Source organism: Varanus komodoensis, unplaced genomic scaffold (assembly GCF_004798865.1).
Source record: "Varanus komodoensis strain SLA01 unplaced genomic scaffold, ASM479886v1 scaffold1, whole genome shotgun sequence".
NCBI classification, from domain to species: Eukaryota; Metazoa; Chordata; class Lepidosauria; order Squamata; family Varanidae; genus Varanus; species Varanus komodoensis.
The window spans coordinates 13,331,600-13,349,849 of NW_025335268.1; the positions used below are offsets into that span (position 1 = coordinate 13,331,600).

General features: G+C 38.8%; 1 protein-coding gene across 1 annotated transcript in view; it reads left to right on the forward strand.

Annotated features, from left to right (window-relative positions):
• The window catches only part of KIF6 (kinesin family member 6), a 203,013-nt gene that overhangs the window by 149,290 nt on the left and 35,473 nt on the right, over positions 1-18,250 (forward strand). Inside the window, exon 16 of the mRNA XM_044450400.1 lies at positions 12,173-12,223. Coding sequence (XP_044306335.1) covers positions 12,173-12,223 — 51 coding nt within the window. The remainder of the gene's footprint in view (positions 1-12,172; positions 12,224-18,250) is intronic.

Here is an 18,250-nt window from a genome sequence, read left to right on the forward strand (position 1 = left end):
AAAGTGGTCAGTAGGAAAACACACCTAATCCTGGATCTGAAAGCACAGTATTGTACTGTTCACATATTACATTGGTACATGTTCATTGAAATGTGTGGTGTTACGAATGGTGTGAGGATTAGCATTTAATTCCTTTCTACTGTACAACATAATACTGTCTATTTTGTGCTCAGAATGATAGAGTAACCATCTTTCTCTTTTCTGGCAATTTAAATAATCAAAGGATAAAAATGCAAATAGAAATCAATCCTTTCTTGATTCATGTGGAGCCATTAAGGCTAGTCCATGACATCAAAATGAATATGCAATTGACTTAAAGGACAGTGAACCCTTAGCCATCTGGGGTTTTGGGATGTGTTATTGTTATTTCTTTTTAACTGTGGTAATGAGCCAACTCTATATTTAATGCTGGAACAAACAGCTGTGATAAACAACTGAGTGACAATGTCCAGATGCTATCTCCTGAACTTTAGAAGTTACTAGCATACATAGTATTGATGAGGGCCCATGGAGAACTGTAGAACTGGAAAACTGGAAAGAAATGGAGGGCCTGTAGATCAGTTGAATAGCCTGAATCAAGGCAACACCCAACAATTCTGAATGAAATGACCATACCACTCTTTCTACACATTGCAGGAGGGCACAACAATGCATTCTGACTGGCAATGATATATTTCTCTGGGTTGGGTAATCTGTGTTCTTTAAGACTTCCAGTGGGTAATGCCTCTCTGTAAAATGTATGAGGATTGGCTAGAAGCCTAGAAGGAAAGGCATGTTACAGCTGCTCAGAGGCCGTGACATTACTTGTAGTTCTTATGGAGGAAGTATGGATTTTATTAGCATTTGGACTGAAATGCTGTAATGATTTGCTTTGAATGAGGTAGCATCAGAACCTAATCTTTCTTTTTGGGTGAAGAAAAATGGAAAAATGGAATTTGTTGCCCCTAAAGATTTACTATTTTCCTTTATAAATGCTATTGCTGACTATATGTCAAGCTATTTGTTGGTCCCAGGGGATAATAGAAAAATAGACTGATGGACTGGAGAGAGACAGAGTGACACAGTGGTTCAAGTGACTTAAACTCAGGAAATGCGGGTCCCCATTTGGCCATGAAGCTCACTGGATCACTGACTTTCAACCTAAGCTATGTCACAGAGTTGTTATGAGGATAAAATGGCGACAAGCAGAAGATTATATAAGCTGCCTTGGGTTCCATGTAGGAAAATACAGGTTGGAAAATAAATAAATATTAGCCAAAGTGATATTTTTATCCAAACAGCTTCTATGGTTATAAAGGTTTCATTCCGAACTAGACTTCTTATCCCATTAAAGTATCCTTCAGTCAACCTTTTAGGTCATTTCATTGAAATCCTGTATATGTCTTCTCAGAAATCCTGTACATCTTCTCAGAAGACGTCTTCTTCTTACCCTTCTCAGAAGACATGTTCAATAAATTCCTTCATCTATTTCATATTTGACATTTTGGTCGCACTAATAAACTCTCTGTTAAACTATTTCTATTAAACAGTTACAATCTGTGAAATCAAATGGTTAAAAATTGTAAGCTATATACACTTCACATTTATTATTTTGAATTTTTATATCTTACTATTATAGTTTGTATATATTGAATAATCCATAAATTTCATTTTGAATTATTATACAGTGGTACTAGCAGTTGTGAAGAAGGTTTAGAGGGACTCCATCCTATTTTCCAATGCTAATCTAAATTACCACAGCCGGAAATATAATATTCAACCTTATCAACAGAATTGCTATACTTACCAGAAGCAGGTGCTGTGATAAATCCTTTTGGTTGTACCCAAAGGTTTTCATTCTCCTAACAAACTCCATGTCAAAATGATGTGCCAATGTTAGAAATTCTTCCATTAGAGGAAGGAAATGTCTCGTTATAACCCTATGATTACAATTATTTGGAATGAAAGGGTATAAGAAAGGTTCTTCAGTCAATATCAGCCTATGATATAGTTCATGAACTGGGACATGCACAACAGCATCATGCCAGGACATTTGTGCAGTCCCTTAGACATAGCAGGGGAGAATAAACACCCAATTGTCGGCTCCTGTGGCTGCATGTTGAAAATGACATGTACTTTCATTTTTCATCTGACTCTCTTAAACCACATACCCTTTGCAAAACTGATATAAAAGTTTTCAGTGTTGTCACTCTTTTTGTGAGCATATTAAACTTTAATATATTATTTCCTGTGTGCCATAATACAAAACCACAGGCTTTGACATTGAAAAGGGATATAGGAATGTTGAATGTTTAATTCAGACTTAACAGATGAATGCAGACTTTTCATGTACCTTATTTATTCTAAAGCTTTTCAGAAAGTACAGGATAATATTAACATCTAATACCCCTTGATAAGTATCAGCAAAGTAGAATTAAAAATAGGCCTAAATGCCTCAGAAAATTACAAAAAAAATTAAAATAAAATGACATTGGAATGACATTAAGGTGGACGTCAGTTGGTGTCCCTCCAAAGAACATTCCAGAAATACTGTGTAAAGTATACTACATTGTTTGAAGTACTTCATATAGAAAATTATGTTCTATGTTCTTACAACACCCTTATGAGGTATGACAGTATTTCTTATTCTCGTCTTGTTGTGGGGACAGGACAAAGACTGGGAGAGCGTGGCTTGCCTAAGGTGATAATACCATGCAATTAGGAGCATGTAATTTAACAAGATGTTTTATTCAATTAGATGAACATTTATTTCAGAATAAAAATGCATAAGATTTAGCTTTTCTCTAGAGAGTTTATGGCAGAGATTTGAACCAAGAACTGTCCAGTTTGTAGCTTCATCTCTTAGCCTTGACACTACACCAGCTGTCTGCTGTCCCTGATGTTTTAGAGGTAGTAATCATATCTGCAGGATTTCACTTTCAGTGTCAGCATTCTTTGAACGTGATTTGATATACTGTTAAAATAATAGTTAGAAATTATTGTATTTTCTTGAAAGGAAATATAAATTATTCTTGTATAATTTGTTGCCTATCATGTCATGAAGATAAAACTATTCTAAATGTAAGTTAAACCCAAATCAAATATTTGTCTTCACTTTCCCTGCTAGTTGCTAATTGGGAACATGCAATTTGAAAAGTGATCCATAAATTTAAATCAATGACAATGTTAATTTAACTAGTAGAGCTGAAGCAGGAAACAGACTCTGCTCTTCTTCATGCTTTGCTCTATTTTATATCTTCACAATTCCTTCACGTCATACATCTTCCACCAAAGGTCTGCACACTTGTTTCCTCCCTTTTCTGTACCTTGGGATGGTACATGTGTCCAGGAACTGAAGCCAAAACTATCAGATTTATCACAGCTCTAGTGACAGCTAGCTGCATGCTGAGTGAATTCCTCAATTCCCCAAAACCACTTGTTTGCCAGAACATGCAGAGCTGCTGCAGCATTCAACATTTTATTTGTACTGTTATCTCCAAATGAAGAATGACTCTTTGGGAAAAAATGATTTGGGCTCAGCTATGGGAATATTTTTAGCAACTTGTTTGGTGAGACTTCAGAAAATGCAGTTAGCTGTAGGGAGTGAAGGTAGCCAATTCTAAGCTTTATGGCAAGCTTCACTTAAAAGCTCCCTTGTCTACACTTCACGTTATTGGGATCAAAAGGTATTTTCTGTAAGAACATGTGATACTTCATTGTCACTTGGATAAATATTAGTATTTTTGAAAACTATGGAACTGGCAGTGCAACATGTTGACCCTCTCCCCCTGCTTAGAAGAAAAGATTTGCACATGCAACAGCTTGGCATTATTTACAAATTTGTCATGAATATACCTTCCAGTTTGTCTGTTGTGACATTTTCTGGGTTTGCAATAACCATATTAGTGATGTTCTACTAATATATGTCAGTGCACAGAAAGAACTGTGAAGGAGGCTGGACTAGTTTATAAGAGATCATTATTACTTTCCAGGCTTCCTGTCTCCTCAGGATCTGGTCTTGAGTGTTTGTACTGTGTGTTGAGTTCTCAAGACAGATTGAGGATCCTGCTGCTGTATCATCCATCCTGTTGTACAGCAGTCTCCCTACCTGAGCTAACAGAGGTAGTCTTGGACCTGGTGTTGAAGACTCCTGGAATGTTAGTTCTGGGGGGCTTTAATGTCCATGCTGAGACTGCCTTCGCTGGGGTAGCTCAGGACTGAGTGACTGCCATGGCAACCATGGGGCTTCCTCAGCATGTCATCATTCCATTGCATGAAAAAGGTCACACTCTCAACCTGGTCTTTTCAACTGGGCAGGAGGATGGTGGTCCTATGTGGAGGGGATGACATTAACCTCGTTGTCATGGTCGGATCACTTCATAGTGACATTTAGACTGTTGGCCCCTCCCTCCCTCCATAATCCTCCTTCCTTTTGGGGTCTATACCATAATTTTTTACTAATTCTGGCTTTTTTCCCATTACAAAAGGAATTAATCATGTTCTGCCAACTTTTCAAATCAGAATCTGCAATCTTAATAGGTAAAATCCAAAAAGCACTTTTTCAGATAAAGTGCTTGTTTTAACATAAATGGCTTGGGACCTGGTTACTGGAAGGACTGCCTTTTCCCATATAGCCCTACCTGCCCATTGAGATCTGAGAATGAGGTCCTTCTGACAGAGCCATCCCTAAAGGAAGTAAAAGGGATGGCAATTAGAAGAGCCTTCTCAATGACTGCCTCTGGCCTAGTGCTGTCTCTACGTTTCTTTCAGTGCCACACTAAAACTCCTTTTTTGAAGGTTTTTTGAAACCTGACTTTAACACCTGACTGTAAAAGCTCACACTGTTACCAACAGGTCCTTCCACTCTCCTTCCTCCTGTACTTATAATTTTACTATTGACATGTTTTTAATGTCATTAGCTGCTTATTGGGCTATTCAGTGGGCTATAAATTTGAAAATAAATAAATAAATGTGTTTATGCACACATAAACCCTACTTATTTTCTCCCTGTGGTCATGCATGTTGCTGGATAAATTCAAAGAGAAAAATTATTGTGAATCAGATAGAACAAGATGATAGCCCTCCATAGTTCCCACAGCTGTATGAAGAAGCTTTCCTTATGCAGTAAAATCAGTATTTGATGGTGATTGACTTAGAATTAACAAATATGATTTGGGATGGGCAAATAGGACATCCTACCCAATTTGAGATGGGAGAGGGAGAAACATTTAATTTTGATTTAGCTTGCAATCCCATAACCACTCAATGAAACAAACTTCTGAGTAGGCACATGTAAGCCTGTACCCTTATAGACCAGGTCTCTTACTTTCTGCCAGCCTTGATAGGGGGATTTGAAGGCTAAGTGCCTCCTTCACCCAACAGTGTGTGTGTGTGTGTGTGTGTGTGTTCTGAGACTCATTCAGCTGCAGTGGAAACTGGATAATGTTCCACAGTTTAAACATTTGTCCTGTAACCTAAGTATGTCTTAATTTTTAATAATCTGTGTGTCTTTGTGATGGAATTATACTAGTCCTAAATTTAGTTTGGCTGCATGTATTACCCCTGATCCTCTAGAGGAGATTGTACGGATATGTGTTGCATATTTAGCAGCGATGTAATAGAAGAGCAGTGTTGAGCCCTAGGGATGTATGATGGTTAGCATCTGTGGTTGGGCAGAAGGGTTTGTTACATTCTTGAGGTACACAATTGGCCAAAGGTGTAACCTTTAGTTTGACCTAGTGGCTGAACATCATATTTAAAGAGATCATTAATCTGCCTGATCTATAGACAGCTTCTGTCAACACTTGTTATAAAGAAAAATATTGGGTACAGTCCACAAGGAATATAACTTTCATGAGCATAATTTAAATGAATGGGGCTTCACACTAGCACACTAGCAAAATATGTTACATGGATAAAGAGGAATTTGTCATCTCAACAGACAACACAACCTCCTGAGATGCAAAAACATAGAGAACAGGCCAACTCCTTTCTGTCATGTGCCATAGGAAAAGATGTACATGTAGACACCACCCTAGCAGATTTTATAACTATGAAAACTTTTTAAAATGTGTATGAAGAAAAGCATGCCCATGTAGAAAATACACATTAGGGGTCCATTGCAAAATGTGTGCAATGAGAGCAGTTATATGCAGCAATTAACAGAAACCATGCACAGGTTTTCATTGGTGACAATAACTACACGTACATATGCTGGGAAGCCAAATAAAGTTCATTCAGTGATTTACCCACAGGTAGACTTATCAGAAACAGGATATTCTGTAGAATAAATAAGCGACAAAATTTTCCTCCATTTAGCTGGAATTGATCTTCTCCCAGCAGAAAGTGTGCTTGGCACAGCTGGGACTCAGCCCTTTGGCAATAATCATTTATTTATTTATTTATTTATAACCTTTCTATGCTGCACCCATCGCAGAAGCCTCGGGGTGGCTTACAAAGAAAATAAATAAAGCATGAATAACATTTAGATACCCATGTACTGAGTACTTGTGTTTCCATTTATTTGTATTGGCTGCAGGCTTTTCTCTATCAGTTTAATGCCTAGTTATTTTCCTTACTAAGGGGTTTTTTGTTTTTTGTTTTCAGTAAACCTCATTTCACAGCTAGCTCTGCCTTAGCAGACTGTCCCCATCTCTTTGCAGAATCAGGTCATAATTGATGGCATGACATTAGCCTCTGGGTGCAGCTCTTTCACAATAATATTAAGGTGACATCAACAACAGTAAAAATAGCATCAGGAAAAACAGTATTGGGATTATATGTGAAGAGTAGCATCCCTATCCTGTCACACAGCTTCCTTGCAAAACACTAATTTCCCGGCCATGGACTGATGTAGGATCAGTTTGTTTGTTTAAAATATTTGTATCTTGTCCTATATCATATCAAGATCTCAGGATGGCTTACATTAAAACATATAAAACAACAACAGGACAACAAAATTCACACAGGACTTTAATAAAAATGCAATGTAAAAATATATAATAGAATAATTCTAGCCATTAAAATACTAGGCATATAGAAAGTTTTGGTTTGGTGCTGATGTGAATAAAGAGCTGGTACAAGATGATTTAGTGGCACCTGAGTTGGGGCACTACCACTGAGTCCCCAAGCAGGCACTCTTCTAGCCTCTTTCAAAGACGGCTTCCAGAGAAGGACCTCAGCAGATGATCTTAATGGAAGTTTTCTGACTGCTACTGTCTTGACATGCTGTGTTTCCAAATTCCCATGTACCATTACCATTATTATGATGCCAATCTAGGGCATTGAACCAAACATACTTTTTATTGGACAAATGTAGACACAAAGCCATTAAACAGGTGCTATGAGATAGGCTGTGGGTGTAATAAAATACAACTCCAACTTCTGTACAGGCTCAGCCTTGACGAGAATTTGTTAAGCCATCCCTAAGGATCCCTCTGCTATTTAACATCTATATGAAACCGCTGGGAGAGGTCATCAGGAGGTGTGGGCTGCGGAATCATCAATACGCTGAGGATACCCAGCTCTACCTCTCGTTTCCACTAATCCAGGTGAGGCAGTGGCTGTGCTGAACCGGTGCTTGGCCGAGGTAATGGAATGGATGAGGGCCAATAAACTGAAACTCAACCCAGACAAGACGGAGGTCCTGTTGGTTGGCGGATCAGGCTTCGGAGAGGGTGGATTTGACCTGGTCCTGAATGGTGCAACACTCCCTCTTAGGGACAAGGTCCGCAGCTTGGGAGTACTCCTCGACCCGGAGCTTTCTTTGGAAGCTCAGGTGACAGCGGTGGTGAGGAGCGCCTTCCTTCAGCTTCGGCTGATTAATCAGCTGCGCCCCTACCTGGAGTACAACTGCCTGGCGACAGTGACACACGCGCTGGTGACTTCCCACCTAGACTTTTGTAACGCGCTTTACGTGGGGCTTCCCCTGAAGACGGTCCGAACACTTCAATTGGTGCAAAATAGAGCTGCCAGGTTGCTGACGGGGATGGGGCATTATGCTCACATGACTCCAGTCCTCTGTCAGCTTCACTGGCTTCCCATTGAAGCCCGGGCCCAATTCAAGGTGTTGGTTATGACCTATAAAACCCTAAACGGCTTGGGTCCTGGCTACCTGAACGAGCGCTTACGTCCGTATATGCCCGACCGCCCCTTGAGATCTGCGGGAGAGTCCCTTCTCCGGGAACCCTCCATGAAAGAAATTAGGAGAGTAAGTACTCGGAGGAGGGCTTTCTCTGCGGTGGCGCCCAACCTATGGAATTCACTCCCCAAAGAGGTCCGCCTGGCACCGTCGTTACTGGTTTTTCGGCGCCAGGTAAAGACCTTTTTATTTAAACATCATTTTGATTGTTAAAAAATATGATCTGGCCAGGGCAACTTCTTCTTCCTTCTCTTTCCTCCTCCTATATTCTTTATTTACTTATTTTATACTGTTAATTTTAATTTTATATTATTGTATCTCAGTGTATTTTTTGTATTTTTGTATTTATTGGTAATTTATTATGTTCTATTGTATTTCAATGTATCTTATTGTGTTGTAAGCCGCCCCGAGGCTTCGGCAAGGGGCAGCATAGAAATGTTATAATAATAATAATAATAATAATAATAATAATGGACTTCAGAAATTTGATAGGCTATCACAGTGTTTTGTGCTCATACTGCCTTGGAGAATTAAGAGAGACAGGAGGAGGAGGAGGAGGACTATGACAATGACCATGACAACAATACTTCTTTTTCAAACTATCACCTTATAAGTCAGAATTTTGCTTTGTGAGTCTTGCCCAAGCAAGGTTGACAAGCCAAGCTTAGAGACAGTTGATAACCTGAAACCAGTAAAGAAGATATACTTGCTTTGAAGTTGGTTCTCTTAGATCAAGTTACTGCTCCAGCTGCCCTTCATTATAAACCAGAAAGTATATTGAGTTTCATGAGACAACTGGTATGAAATAACTTCTGGGTTTATTTTCCAGTTCCTATAATGCATGGAATCTAAGATGTAGTAAAGCTACCTTGAGGTTGCTGATGAATTTATGTATAGCTGGTGTATCTAAATGAAGAATGCCAAACTCTTCGCCTCTGGGCCCAACCTAGCCTTCTAGGCTCCCCCATCTGGCCTGCAAAACCTCCTAGAAGAATCCCCCCAGATAAATCACCGATTGCCAGTTTATTGGAAGGGGAAGTGACCCAGAGGAATCCATGTTATCTCTGACTGGAGCTAGTAGTAGAGATGCAGATGGCAGGGAATTTGGCCTGTGCTGGGAAAAAATCACAGGTCTTGGTGCAGGGAGAGATGCTGTGTTGTGTTGCATGCAGTGCCCCACAAAGCCTCAGTCAAGTGTCTTTGTGGTAGGTGAGGCAAAGAGAAATGCTAAAATGGTCAGAGGCTGGGACAGTGATACCATCCAGCCCATAGAGAACAATCAGTCCTGGACTACCCCAACTTCATTTTGTACTCCTGTATCCAATTACATTTATTCCCAAAAAACTTAAGGCCAGGGTGAAAATAGTGAGTTTAGAAGTGCCATGAATGATATACCACTAGCATTTCTGTTCTATCATTCTGATCATGAATGCATTGAAGTTACAGTGATCAGTGGAGGTGGTTTTCCATTGGCCTGTGTAAAGCAGGGTGAGGGGGAACTATTTGATATTTATTTTTTGTTGTCAGCAGTGGGAGTCGCATGCATGTGTAGTAGTCTGATTTGCAGCCACTATACAAAAATAAACCCCATTGACTTCCCATTTTTATTTAATGCTTCTCAACAAGGGACATTTTGGCACAGAAGTAGTGTTGATTACTTTTTAAGTAGTGCAGAACCACAGCCTAGATAGTAGATGCAGCTAACTCCCTTCAGCAGCAGTACTGGCAGTAGAACTGTTCTGTGTGCGGAACTTGGTTCTTCACATTCAACATATTATTCCGTGGAGCACCTCAAAAATGGTTTTGGGCCAAAGTAACGATCAAATGCTGCTTATAGTAGCCTAATATTATCTCATGCCTAATATTACTGCACAGTGCCTACTCTATGGGATAAATGTATAGCTGTTTTGAACTTCATGTGGTTTCAGGATACTGGGATGAGGAAGGAATCAGTATATTAGGTTTGAGAAAAAAGTGTGAAAAGTATTGGAAAACCACTGGTGGTACTAAATAAATGCACTGCAGTCACCCCACTGCAGTCTGCTAATTTTTAAGTTCTGCTGGAGCCATGCAGGCTTTTACAATATATAAGTTTGGTGGTGGGATTGTATCTTTAGACTTAAATGGCTGCTGTCTTTTGTTATATATTGTATATATATGGAGAGGGAAACATGCACACACACAAACATACACAGAGAGAGGGGGTGGGAGAATAAATATGTACACACAATTTCATAAGATGCTTGAAAATTATCCTTTTTCATTCTTAAGGAAGCCCTACTGGATCTGGTTCACTATTTCCCTGGAGATTTCTTTTGTATAATACCTTTTGATCCCACACCCTTAGACTTTTTCATTCTCTGGATTATATATGATATTTCCAAAAATCGACTGTATTTCAGAACATATGCTATCTCAATTCTAAATTATGATCAGCTGTATAACTAATAGGAAGTATATATTACATTTTGCTAAGGTTGCGTTTTCACTTAAGCTTTCCATATTTCTGAACTTCCGGTTCATTATCAGAACAGTAGCTGTTGCACTGTGGAATTGTTTACTAGTCTATTTCTTAACAACTCAGTTATATTTCAGTGATTTGTTTTCAACTAACCTCTCAAATCCAGCTGCAAAAACCTTATGGCTCTCCTATACTTACATGTGCAGAACAGCATCTCAGACCACTCTTTATTTTGGCTTCCTTTCTTCCATTTTTTTTTCCTCCTTCATGTATTGAGTCTCATGAAATTATTCCCATGTGTACACTGTTATGAAATAGTCCATTTGTATGAAACACAGAGAATAAAAAGTAAGCTCTAGCCAAGGTTTGTTTTCTGGTGGGTGAGTCATAGGAACATCGAGGTCCTCTTCACTCTCAGATGCATCATTAATTACTCCCAAGAAGTTAGCAACGAAAGTTGGGCTTCCACTGTTTACAAAAATTGATATAAAATGGTATTACCAAGCTATAGTTTCAACACTATTGTGGTAAGCATGTCCCATACTGTATATAAAGTACAATATGAAGGTACCCAGATCTTTTAGCAATTTATATGTGTGTGAAGGGATGTCATGTGTAGGAGGGCTGTGACCTGTTCTTCCCTGCAGTGGAGGGCAGGACGTGTTCCAGTGAGGCAGAGCTCAAGGAACCTGGCTTCAGGTTAGATGCCAGGAAGTACTTCCTGATGGTTAGGATCCCTAGAATATGGAATGGGCTTCCAAGGGAGGTGGTGGAGGGCCCATCAGGGAGGGTGCTCAAGCAAAAATTGGACAACTACATGTTGAGGATTACATGAGGGAAGCTGGCTGGATCCAGGGGTCAGAATAGATGGCTCGGGAGTCCCCTTCTAGCTCGCTTTTTGTGCATGTCTCTATGTAAACCGAGGTGTCATGGGCTATCTCTATAGCACCAATTCATCTAAACAGTCTCTGTGTAAGGCCAGACCAACTATGAGCCATGGATATGAATCAGTCCCAATTTCCCTATTAGGACTCCAAAGAATGAACCACTGATCAGTGTAGGAGAATCAATAACAGGTCATGGGAAATGGTGTGCATGTTCCCTGAACATTAGTTGATGTATGCCTGTATAAAGTACTTGAAGTTGTAAAACCTATGTCAAATCAGAGATTTACAAATGGCTTTCAGACATTCCAGCATTGTGAGAAATTTATTTAAATGCTGGCTATGAAATTGAATGAATTATCTATCACTAGCTTTTTTATTCAGTGCTTCAAAGTTTTTCTTCATCTCTGCTTGGCTTTTAGAGTGTCAAGGTCAAACAGCAGCACACCAAGCTTCTATCACAGTATTGTGTTGCTTGCCTAGGACTCCAATTTCAAAATGGTGTCTGAGGTAGATAAGACAGACATTACTGTTAATAAAATCAGCAAAGGTGAAGAAAAAGTGTTTGGGGGCTCTATTTTTAGGGATATGCAATGTACCTGTGATGACTGTTCATGCAAGGAAGTAAAAAGGATCAAAAGTTATTAAAATATTGATGTCTGACATGTTCAGTTTTCCTTCACCAACTATTCTTTGTCTTTTGCACAGACCATCTGAAAGGAGAGATAACCCAACGGCAAATGCAAAAAGCAGTCCAAGGTGAGAAGCTGAAAAAGACTTGTGATCTGCACTCCTTCCGATGGTTGGTGATGAGTTCCTTTCCCTGACATGCATTTCACACAGAATTGCATACTTTCCGCTCTTTTTGTTCAAAGATCATAGAGCAACATTTTCACGGTCTCCTCTCATCATAAACAAATTTATCACCATGGTTAGTGAAGAGTTAGCCCCTTTAAACTCTCTGGGGCTACTTCAGAAGCAGGGATCTAGTTTGCTGACTTCAACTGAGCCATGATAATTTACGTCTGGGTTTGTTTTAGTTAGAAGTTGTCCTTAGATGAACTGTAGCACTGGAGCCTGTGTGAACAGATACAAAAATGTGTGTGCTGTATGTTTCCAAACAACTTCAGGAATCTATGGAGTGCTCTTAAATGTTTAATTACTGTTAATCACTCACAGAAACTGATATTGGAAATGCTTCATTAAATTATAATATATTTGCTTGGGAAAAAAAATCATCATGGGCTTCATTTCAGCAAAGAGTTGCTGATTATCACCTGAAATTAACAGCACTTTTAAGTTCTAATACATTTACTTATATAGAGGGGAACAGTTTATAACAATTTAATGATTATTTTGCTAATTTTTTGATTATTTTGCTATCTTCCAGATTTTTTCATTTATTCATCCTTTTAAATATATGGTAATATTATGGCCTGTGTTTGCTATGTGGACTGAGGATCAATGCTCATCTCTTGTGTTCTGCCAGCTGTCAACAGCTGGCAGTTCCCCTAGGGAATTACCTTAATAACCATAAAGGCATCAAAACATTCATTTTAAAAACCTGCTTGCAAGCAAGGCTTATTAAGACCCTACTGAAAAAATCATTCTTCTTATTTTACTATGCTTTTCTGTTAAATATGAATTACATTTCCATTTGAAATCTTGGTCTTATTTTCTAGTTGCTCTTTTAATTTGAAATGCCCTCCTCTATGAAGATAACTTACTTAGATTTTGGATAATGATTTTCCTGATGGACATGTTTCAGATGTGGATTTCTTCACCTACATACTCAGTCTTGATTTATTTATTTATTTAGAAGACAGATGTCTGTAATTGTTTGTTCTTGCAATGCCCACATGTACAGGTGAATAATGTTAGATGTGTGTTTAGGAATCTTCAGTGAACCACAAGCGATTAGGCAGGGGATGATTACTATCCTAGGTATATTCCCGTGTACAAGATACAAAGGTGATATGGTCCCATTCGCATGTGACAAATTGTATCAGCTTTTGGATGTATCAGCTTTTGTATGGGGGACTCCTAAGGCATTACTGTAGATGACTAGAGGAGCCTTATTAGAGTTACAACAAACACGCAGTACTACTGATGCTAGGTTAGTACTAGGGTCGAAGAGTGCTCTAGCCCCAGGTGCTCTGAGAACAAAGATGGGTAGTATCCAGGGTAATATGCCTGGACCAAGAAAAGCCAATATAATCCTGAGCCCAACCACAAGGACAGTCAGTTATCCAGCTAGCATGATTCTGTGACATAGATCAAAGACTCAGCCTTTGCAGTTAGCATATCACAACTACTGGCTGCTCAGCAGGTTCACATGGTTTGTTCAGAATATATCTAAACTTTAGATTCTGAAAAATAATGGAAATTTTTCCTATATAAACTGAAAGAAATCTAAGGTAGATATTCTCTTCTATCAAAAATAAAAATGAATGAGCACAGTAAATTCTGGTATTGTGAGATAAAGTATTATGCTCAGGCAATAAAAATTATTGGAGAGACAATCTAATATTATTGCTTTATAACTAAGAAGCCCAATCCTTGCCCCACTAAGCAAAGAAATAACTGCCTTTTGCAGCCAAGTAGCTTCACAAGCTATTTGAAATAACTTAAATATTTAAACATGAATATGGATAAATATTTTGTGATCTTTGTCAATCATTCCTGTCCTCTTTGTAACCTAAAGTTCACAGTGGGCTTCAAGGATAAGATCATTTAGAGTACAGTCGTATGAGTTGACTATAAGTCTTATAAGTCCCCGAACTTGGAGGCTTATAATAAACATATCCAATGTGGGAGGAGTGATGAAGGCAATATTTGACTTCTTATCCCCCAATCCTTGCCTTTTCATGAAATGTGGTTTTCTGCTTATCTATTGAAAACATTTCAGAGAGGAGTCAGGATAATTTGTTTTCTGACCTCTCCAGTTTCCTCCACTTCCTACCATTGAAGCGCACATTCCCAGCCATAGAGAAATATCCAGTGTGATTCTGTCCATACTCGCTGTGAAGGGCAGGGGTTAAAGCTCTAATTCTCAGCTCCAAGGTTGGAGTGCTATATCTCCTTTGAAGGTTGAATCTGAAATATTCTTTGGATGATGTATAGTAGCCACCTTTCTACCAAAAATGGCACTCAAGGAAGCTTACAGAAACAATTCAAATGGATTAAAATAACATATTAAAATACAGTAAAATTATAACAAGTCCAGAAAAAAAATTATTACAAACAAACTCAACCCGCTAGATTCACTTGTAGTCTAAAAGCTTTCTTACATAAAGTGGTCTTCACTTGCTAGAGGAAAGGCAGCAGAAAGGGAGCAAATGTAGCCTTCTGTAGAATGGACCCCATAGCCTCAAAGCAGCTACTAAAAGGTTATCTCAGGTGACCACCAACCATACAGTACCTCTGATAGAATTCTAAAAAGAAAGGCCTCTCCAGAAAATCTTAAGACGCAGGCAGGCTTGTATGGGAGAAAACAGTCTTTCAGATAATGTGCTTCCCGTCCAAGCCATATAAAAGGGTCTCTAACTTTTCTGACCCATGAGCACATGTGGGAATTTGAGAAACTGCTGTGGGTACCACCAGAAATTGCCTAATTAGTAAATCCCCAATGTGATATCAGCCTGTCACATCTATGGGTCTCAGCCTGCATCTTACTCCACAAAAAAGTTTGCATTGCATCTACTGGAAAGTACGGTGTCTAGATATAACCAAGACATATATGTCCATGGCCAGATCAGATAACTCTAGGAATTGTCACATTAGCCTCAACTGTGCTGTGTTAGCACTGCTGGCGATCATCAAACCTGATTATCCAGGATCAATGCTTGAGTTCAAAAGAACACCCAAACTGCAAGTCTAGGAGAATGTAACCCTACCAAGCACAGGTTGAGTTCTCATTCCCTGAACTGCCCTTCAACTGACCAAAAGCACTTCTGTCATATCTGGATTAAGCATCGATTTGTTGGCCATCATCCTGCCCATTACTGAAATCTGGCACCAATTTAGAACCAGAAAGCTTCTTTGGATTTAAATGGAAAGGAGAGGAAAAGAATGTGATGTAATCAGTATAGTGGTGGTACCCACCTGCAAAATTCCAAACAATGTCAGTGGGTTCATATGTTAAATAGCATGGGGTGATGGGACAGAACCCTGATGGACACCACAGACCAAAAGTCTGAGTGTCAAACAAGAATCTCCCAACACCACCTTCTTAGGTCACCTGTCTGGGAAGGACTGTTACCACCAAACAAAAGTGCCTCATAGCCCTCCCTCAAACTTAGATGACTTAGAAGGATTCCATACTTAATATTATCAAAAGTCACCAAAACGTCCAGCAGATCTATGTCCCGTTCCCAACATAAATCATCCCACAATGTGAGCAAAATAGAATGTGCCCCATAACCAGACTTGAAGGGAGATTGAAATGGACCTAGAAAATCTGTTTTCTTCAGAAATCCCTGAAGCTGAGAAACTACCATATGCCCTAACACCTTGCCTAAGAAGAGATACCTCTTCTGCGTTAGACAAAGAGGAATGCCTCTTTTTAAAAAAAAAAACTCCTGGTGAAAGTGAAAAAGCAAGTACAAAAGTAAGATTCCAGCTGAATATTAAGAAAACAAAAATCATGTTCACAGAAGAAGTATAGAACTTTACTGTTAATAATCAAGAAATCAAAATTGTGAAAGATTTCACATATCTCAACTCAGTCATCAGAAACTTCAGCAAAGAAATTCAAGGAAGGCTGATAATTGGCAGGGTGCAATGAATGAACTGGAAAAGATCAAATGTAAGAATGCCTCACTGGAGACCAAGGTCAAGATCATCTAAACTATTGTATTCTCAATCATAGTGTATGAGTATGAAAGCTGGACAGCAAAATAATAATAATAATAATAGGTGACAGGAAGAAAATTGATGTGTTCAAAACACAGTTGGAGAAGAGCTTTGTGAATTCCCTGGACCAACAGGAGAAGTTGATCCTGGATCAAATCAAGACAGAACTTTCCCTAGAAGCAAAAATGACCAAACTGAGGCTGTCATTCTGAGGAAAGTTGAAAGCAGAAGACAGAAGGGAAAAGCAAATATGAGATGGATCAAGTTCATAAAGGAAGCCATAGCCTTGAACTTGGGAGAGCTGAATGAAGCTATCAGGACATTTTGGAGGACTTTCATTCATAGGGTCACCGTAAGTCAGAGATACCTAACAAAAACTCTTTTAAAACAATCCTTGCCAAATGCAGCAGTTATCATTACTTCTATTTTTTTTATAAAAAAAACCTTTACAGCCTGATTAATCAGGAGTATTTTTATCATCATCTTTTATTGTTTTATTATTAATAAATTGTTTTATTATTTATGACATATCTAATATGTGCTGGGTGCTTTATGTAAATAAAAAGCAAATTGCTCCCTGCAGGAGAGTTGGTGAGAAATTTTTCACAGAGGGGGCGAAGAGAAAGACTGGCAAGATCAACATGAAGTTGAATTAGGTCTGAATTTGCTAGAACTGATAGAGTTAAAAAGAGACAAATTTTGGAAATATTATAAAGAGCAGACAGAGTTTAACTAGAGCAAAAACATGAACTGTAGAAGAAACAGATGGTTCAAAGATAAGACCCAAATGCTGAATTTTGTGAGAAGACTGAAAGGTGATGTTGCCAATAGAAAGAGAAAGGAAAGAGAAGATAAATGTGAAGGTTTAGGGGAAAATATAATAAATTATCTCTTCTGTATATTAAAGTTAAGATAATCAGGCATTCTGGAAGATACAGCTGTAAGACAATTAGAAATATAGGTAAGAAGAAAGGAGAGAAGGAGGGAACAGAAAGATATAGCTGGATATTGTCAGTGTAATAGTGATACTGCAAGCCAATAGATTTCTAAGAAGTGTATAAAGTTTCAAAGTCTTTAAAACCGATTATGCAAACAGATTATTCTGTTAAGCATTGTCTCCCTGCTAATGACTATCCCAGTTTTCTTCATACTTCAGGCTTATACCTGAGCCTTAATAAGGAGTTTTGGTGCCTCGTAATCTTTGCCATTGAGCTCTTGGACGACCTATGTATATGGTGCATCATTCATTAGCTTCATATCCTGCCCACACCTCTGGACTATGCTATTTAGTTCTGGCTATCAGTTTCTATGGGCATAATAAATAGGTTGCTTACCTTCCATGGACCAGATACCTTGGCATCCTAGTTAATGCCCAACTCTGCACATCTTAACTGCACCAATATGCCCAGTGAGCAATCCTTGCACAACTATGAAGTCCAGTAGATAACAACTGGTTCTCTATATCCACATGCACCTCATTATTTTCCATTCTTTTCATGTGGCCACAGCTGGTTGGCCACTGAGTGAACAGAATGCTGAACTAGATGGACACTTAGTCTGATGAAGCATGGCTTTTCTCAGATTCTTACGTTTTGGGTTTCCTTTTCCATCCCCCTAGTCACCACATTTCTCTCGTGCTGATACCAGGTGTTTTCATATAGCCCAGGGATATTTATGTATCTTAACTAGTATGACTCCAGCATTGTTCAGACATGAATTGTTGTAAGTGGATGAGGCAAATCATTTTTGTTGGTTGTTATCAAGAAAGGTTTTACTATGATTTCATAGTTGTTGTTTAGATTATGTGTGGCCACTTGGTGTGGGTGATGCTACCTCTGTGTTCTAGATAAATGGTTGACTGGTTATAGAAGGAAGTGCAGATATTTTGTTCCAGTACACTTTCACAGACACTGATGAAAAATGGTGCTGTTG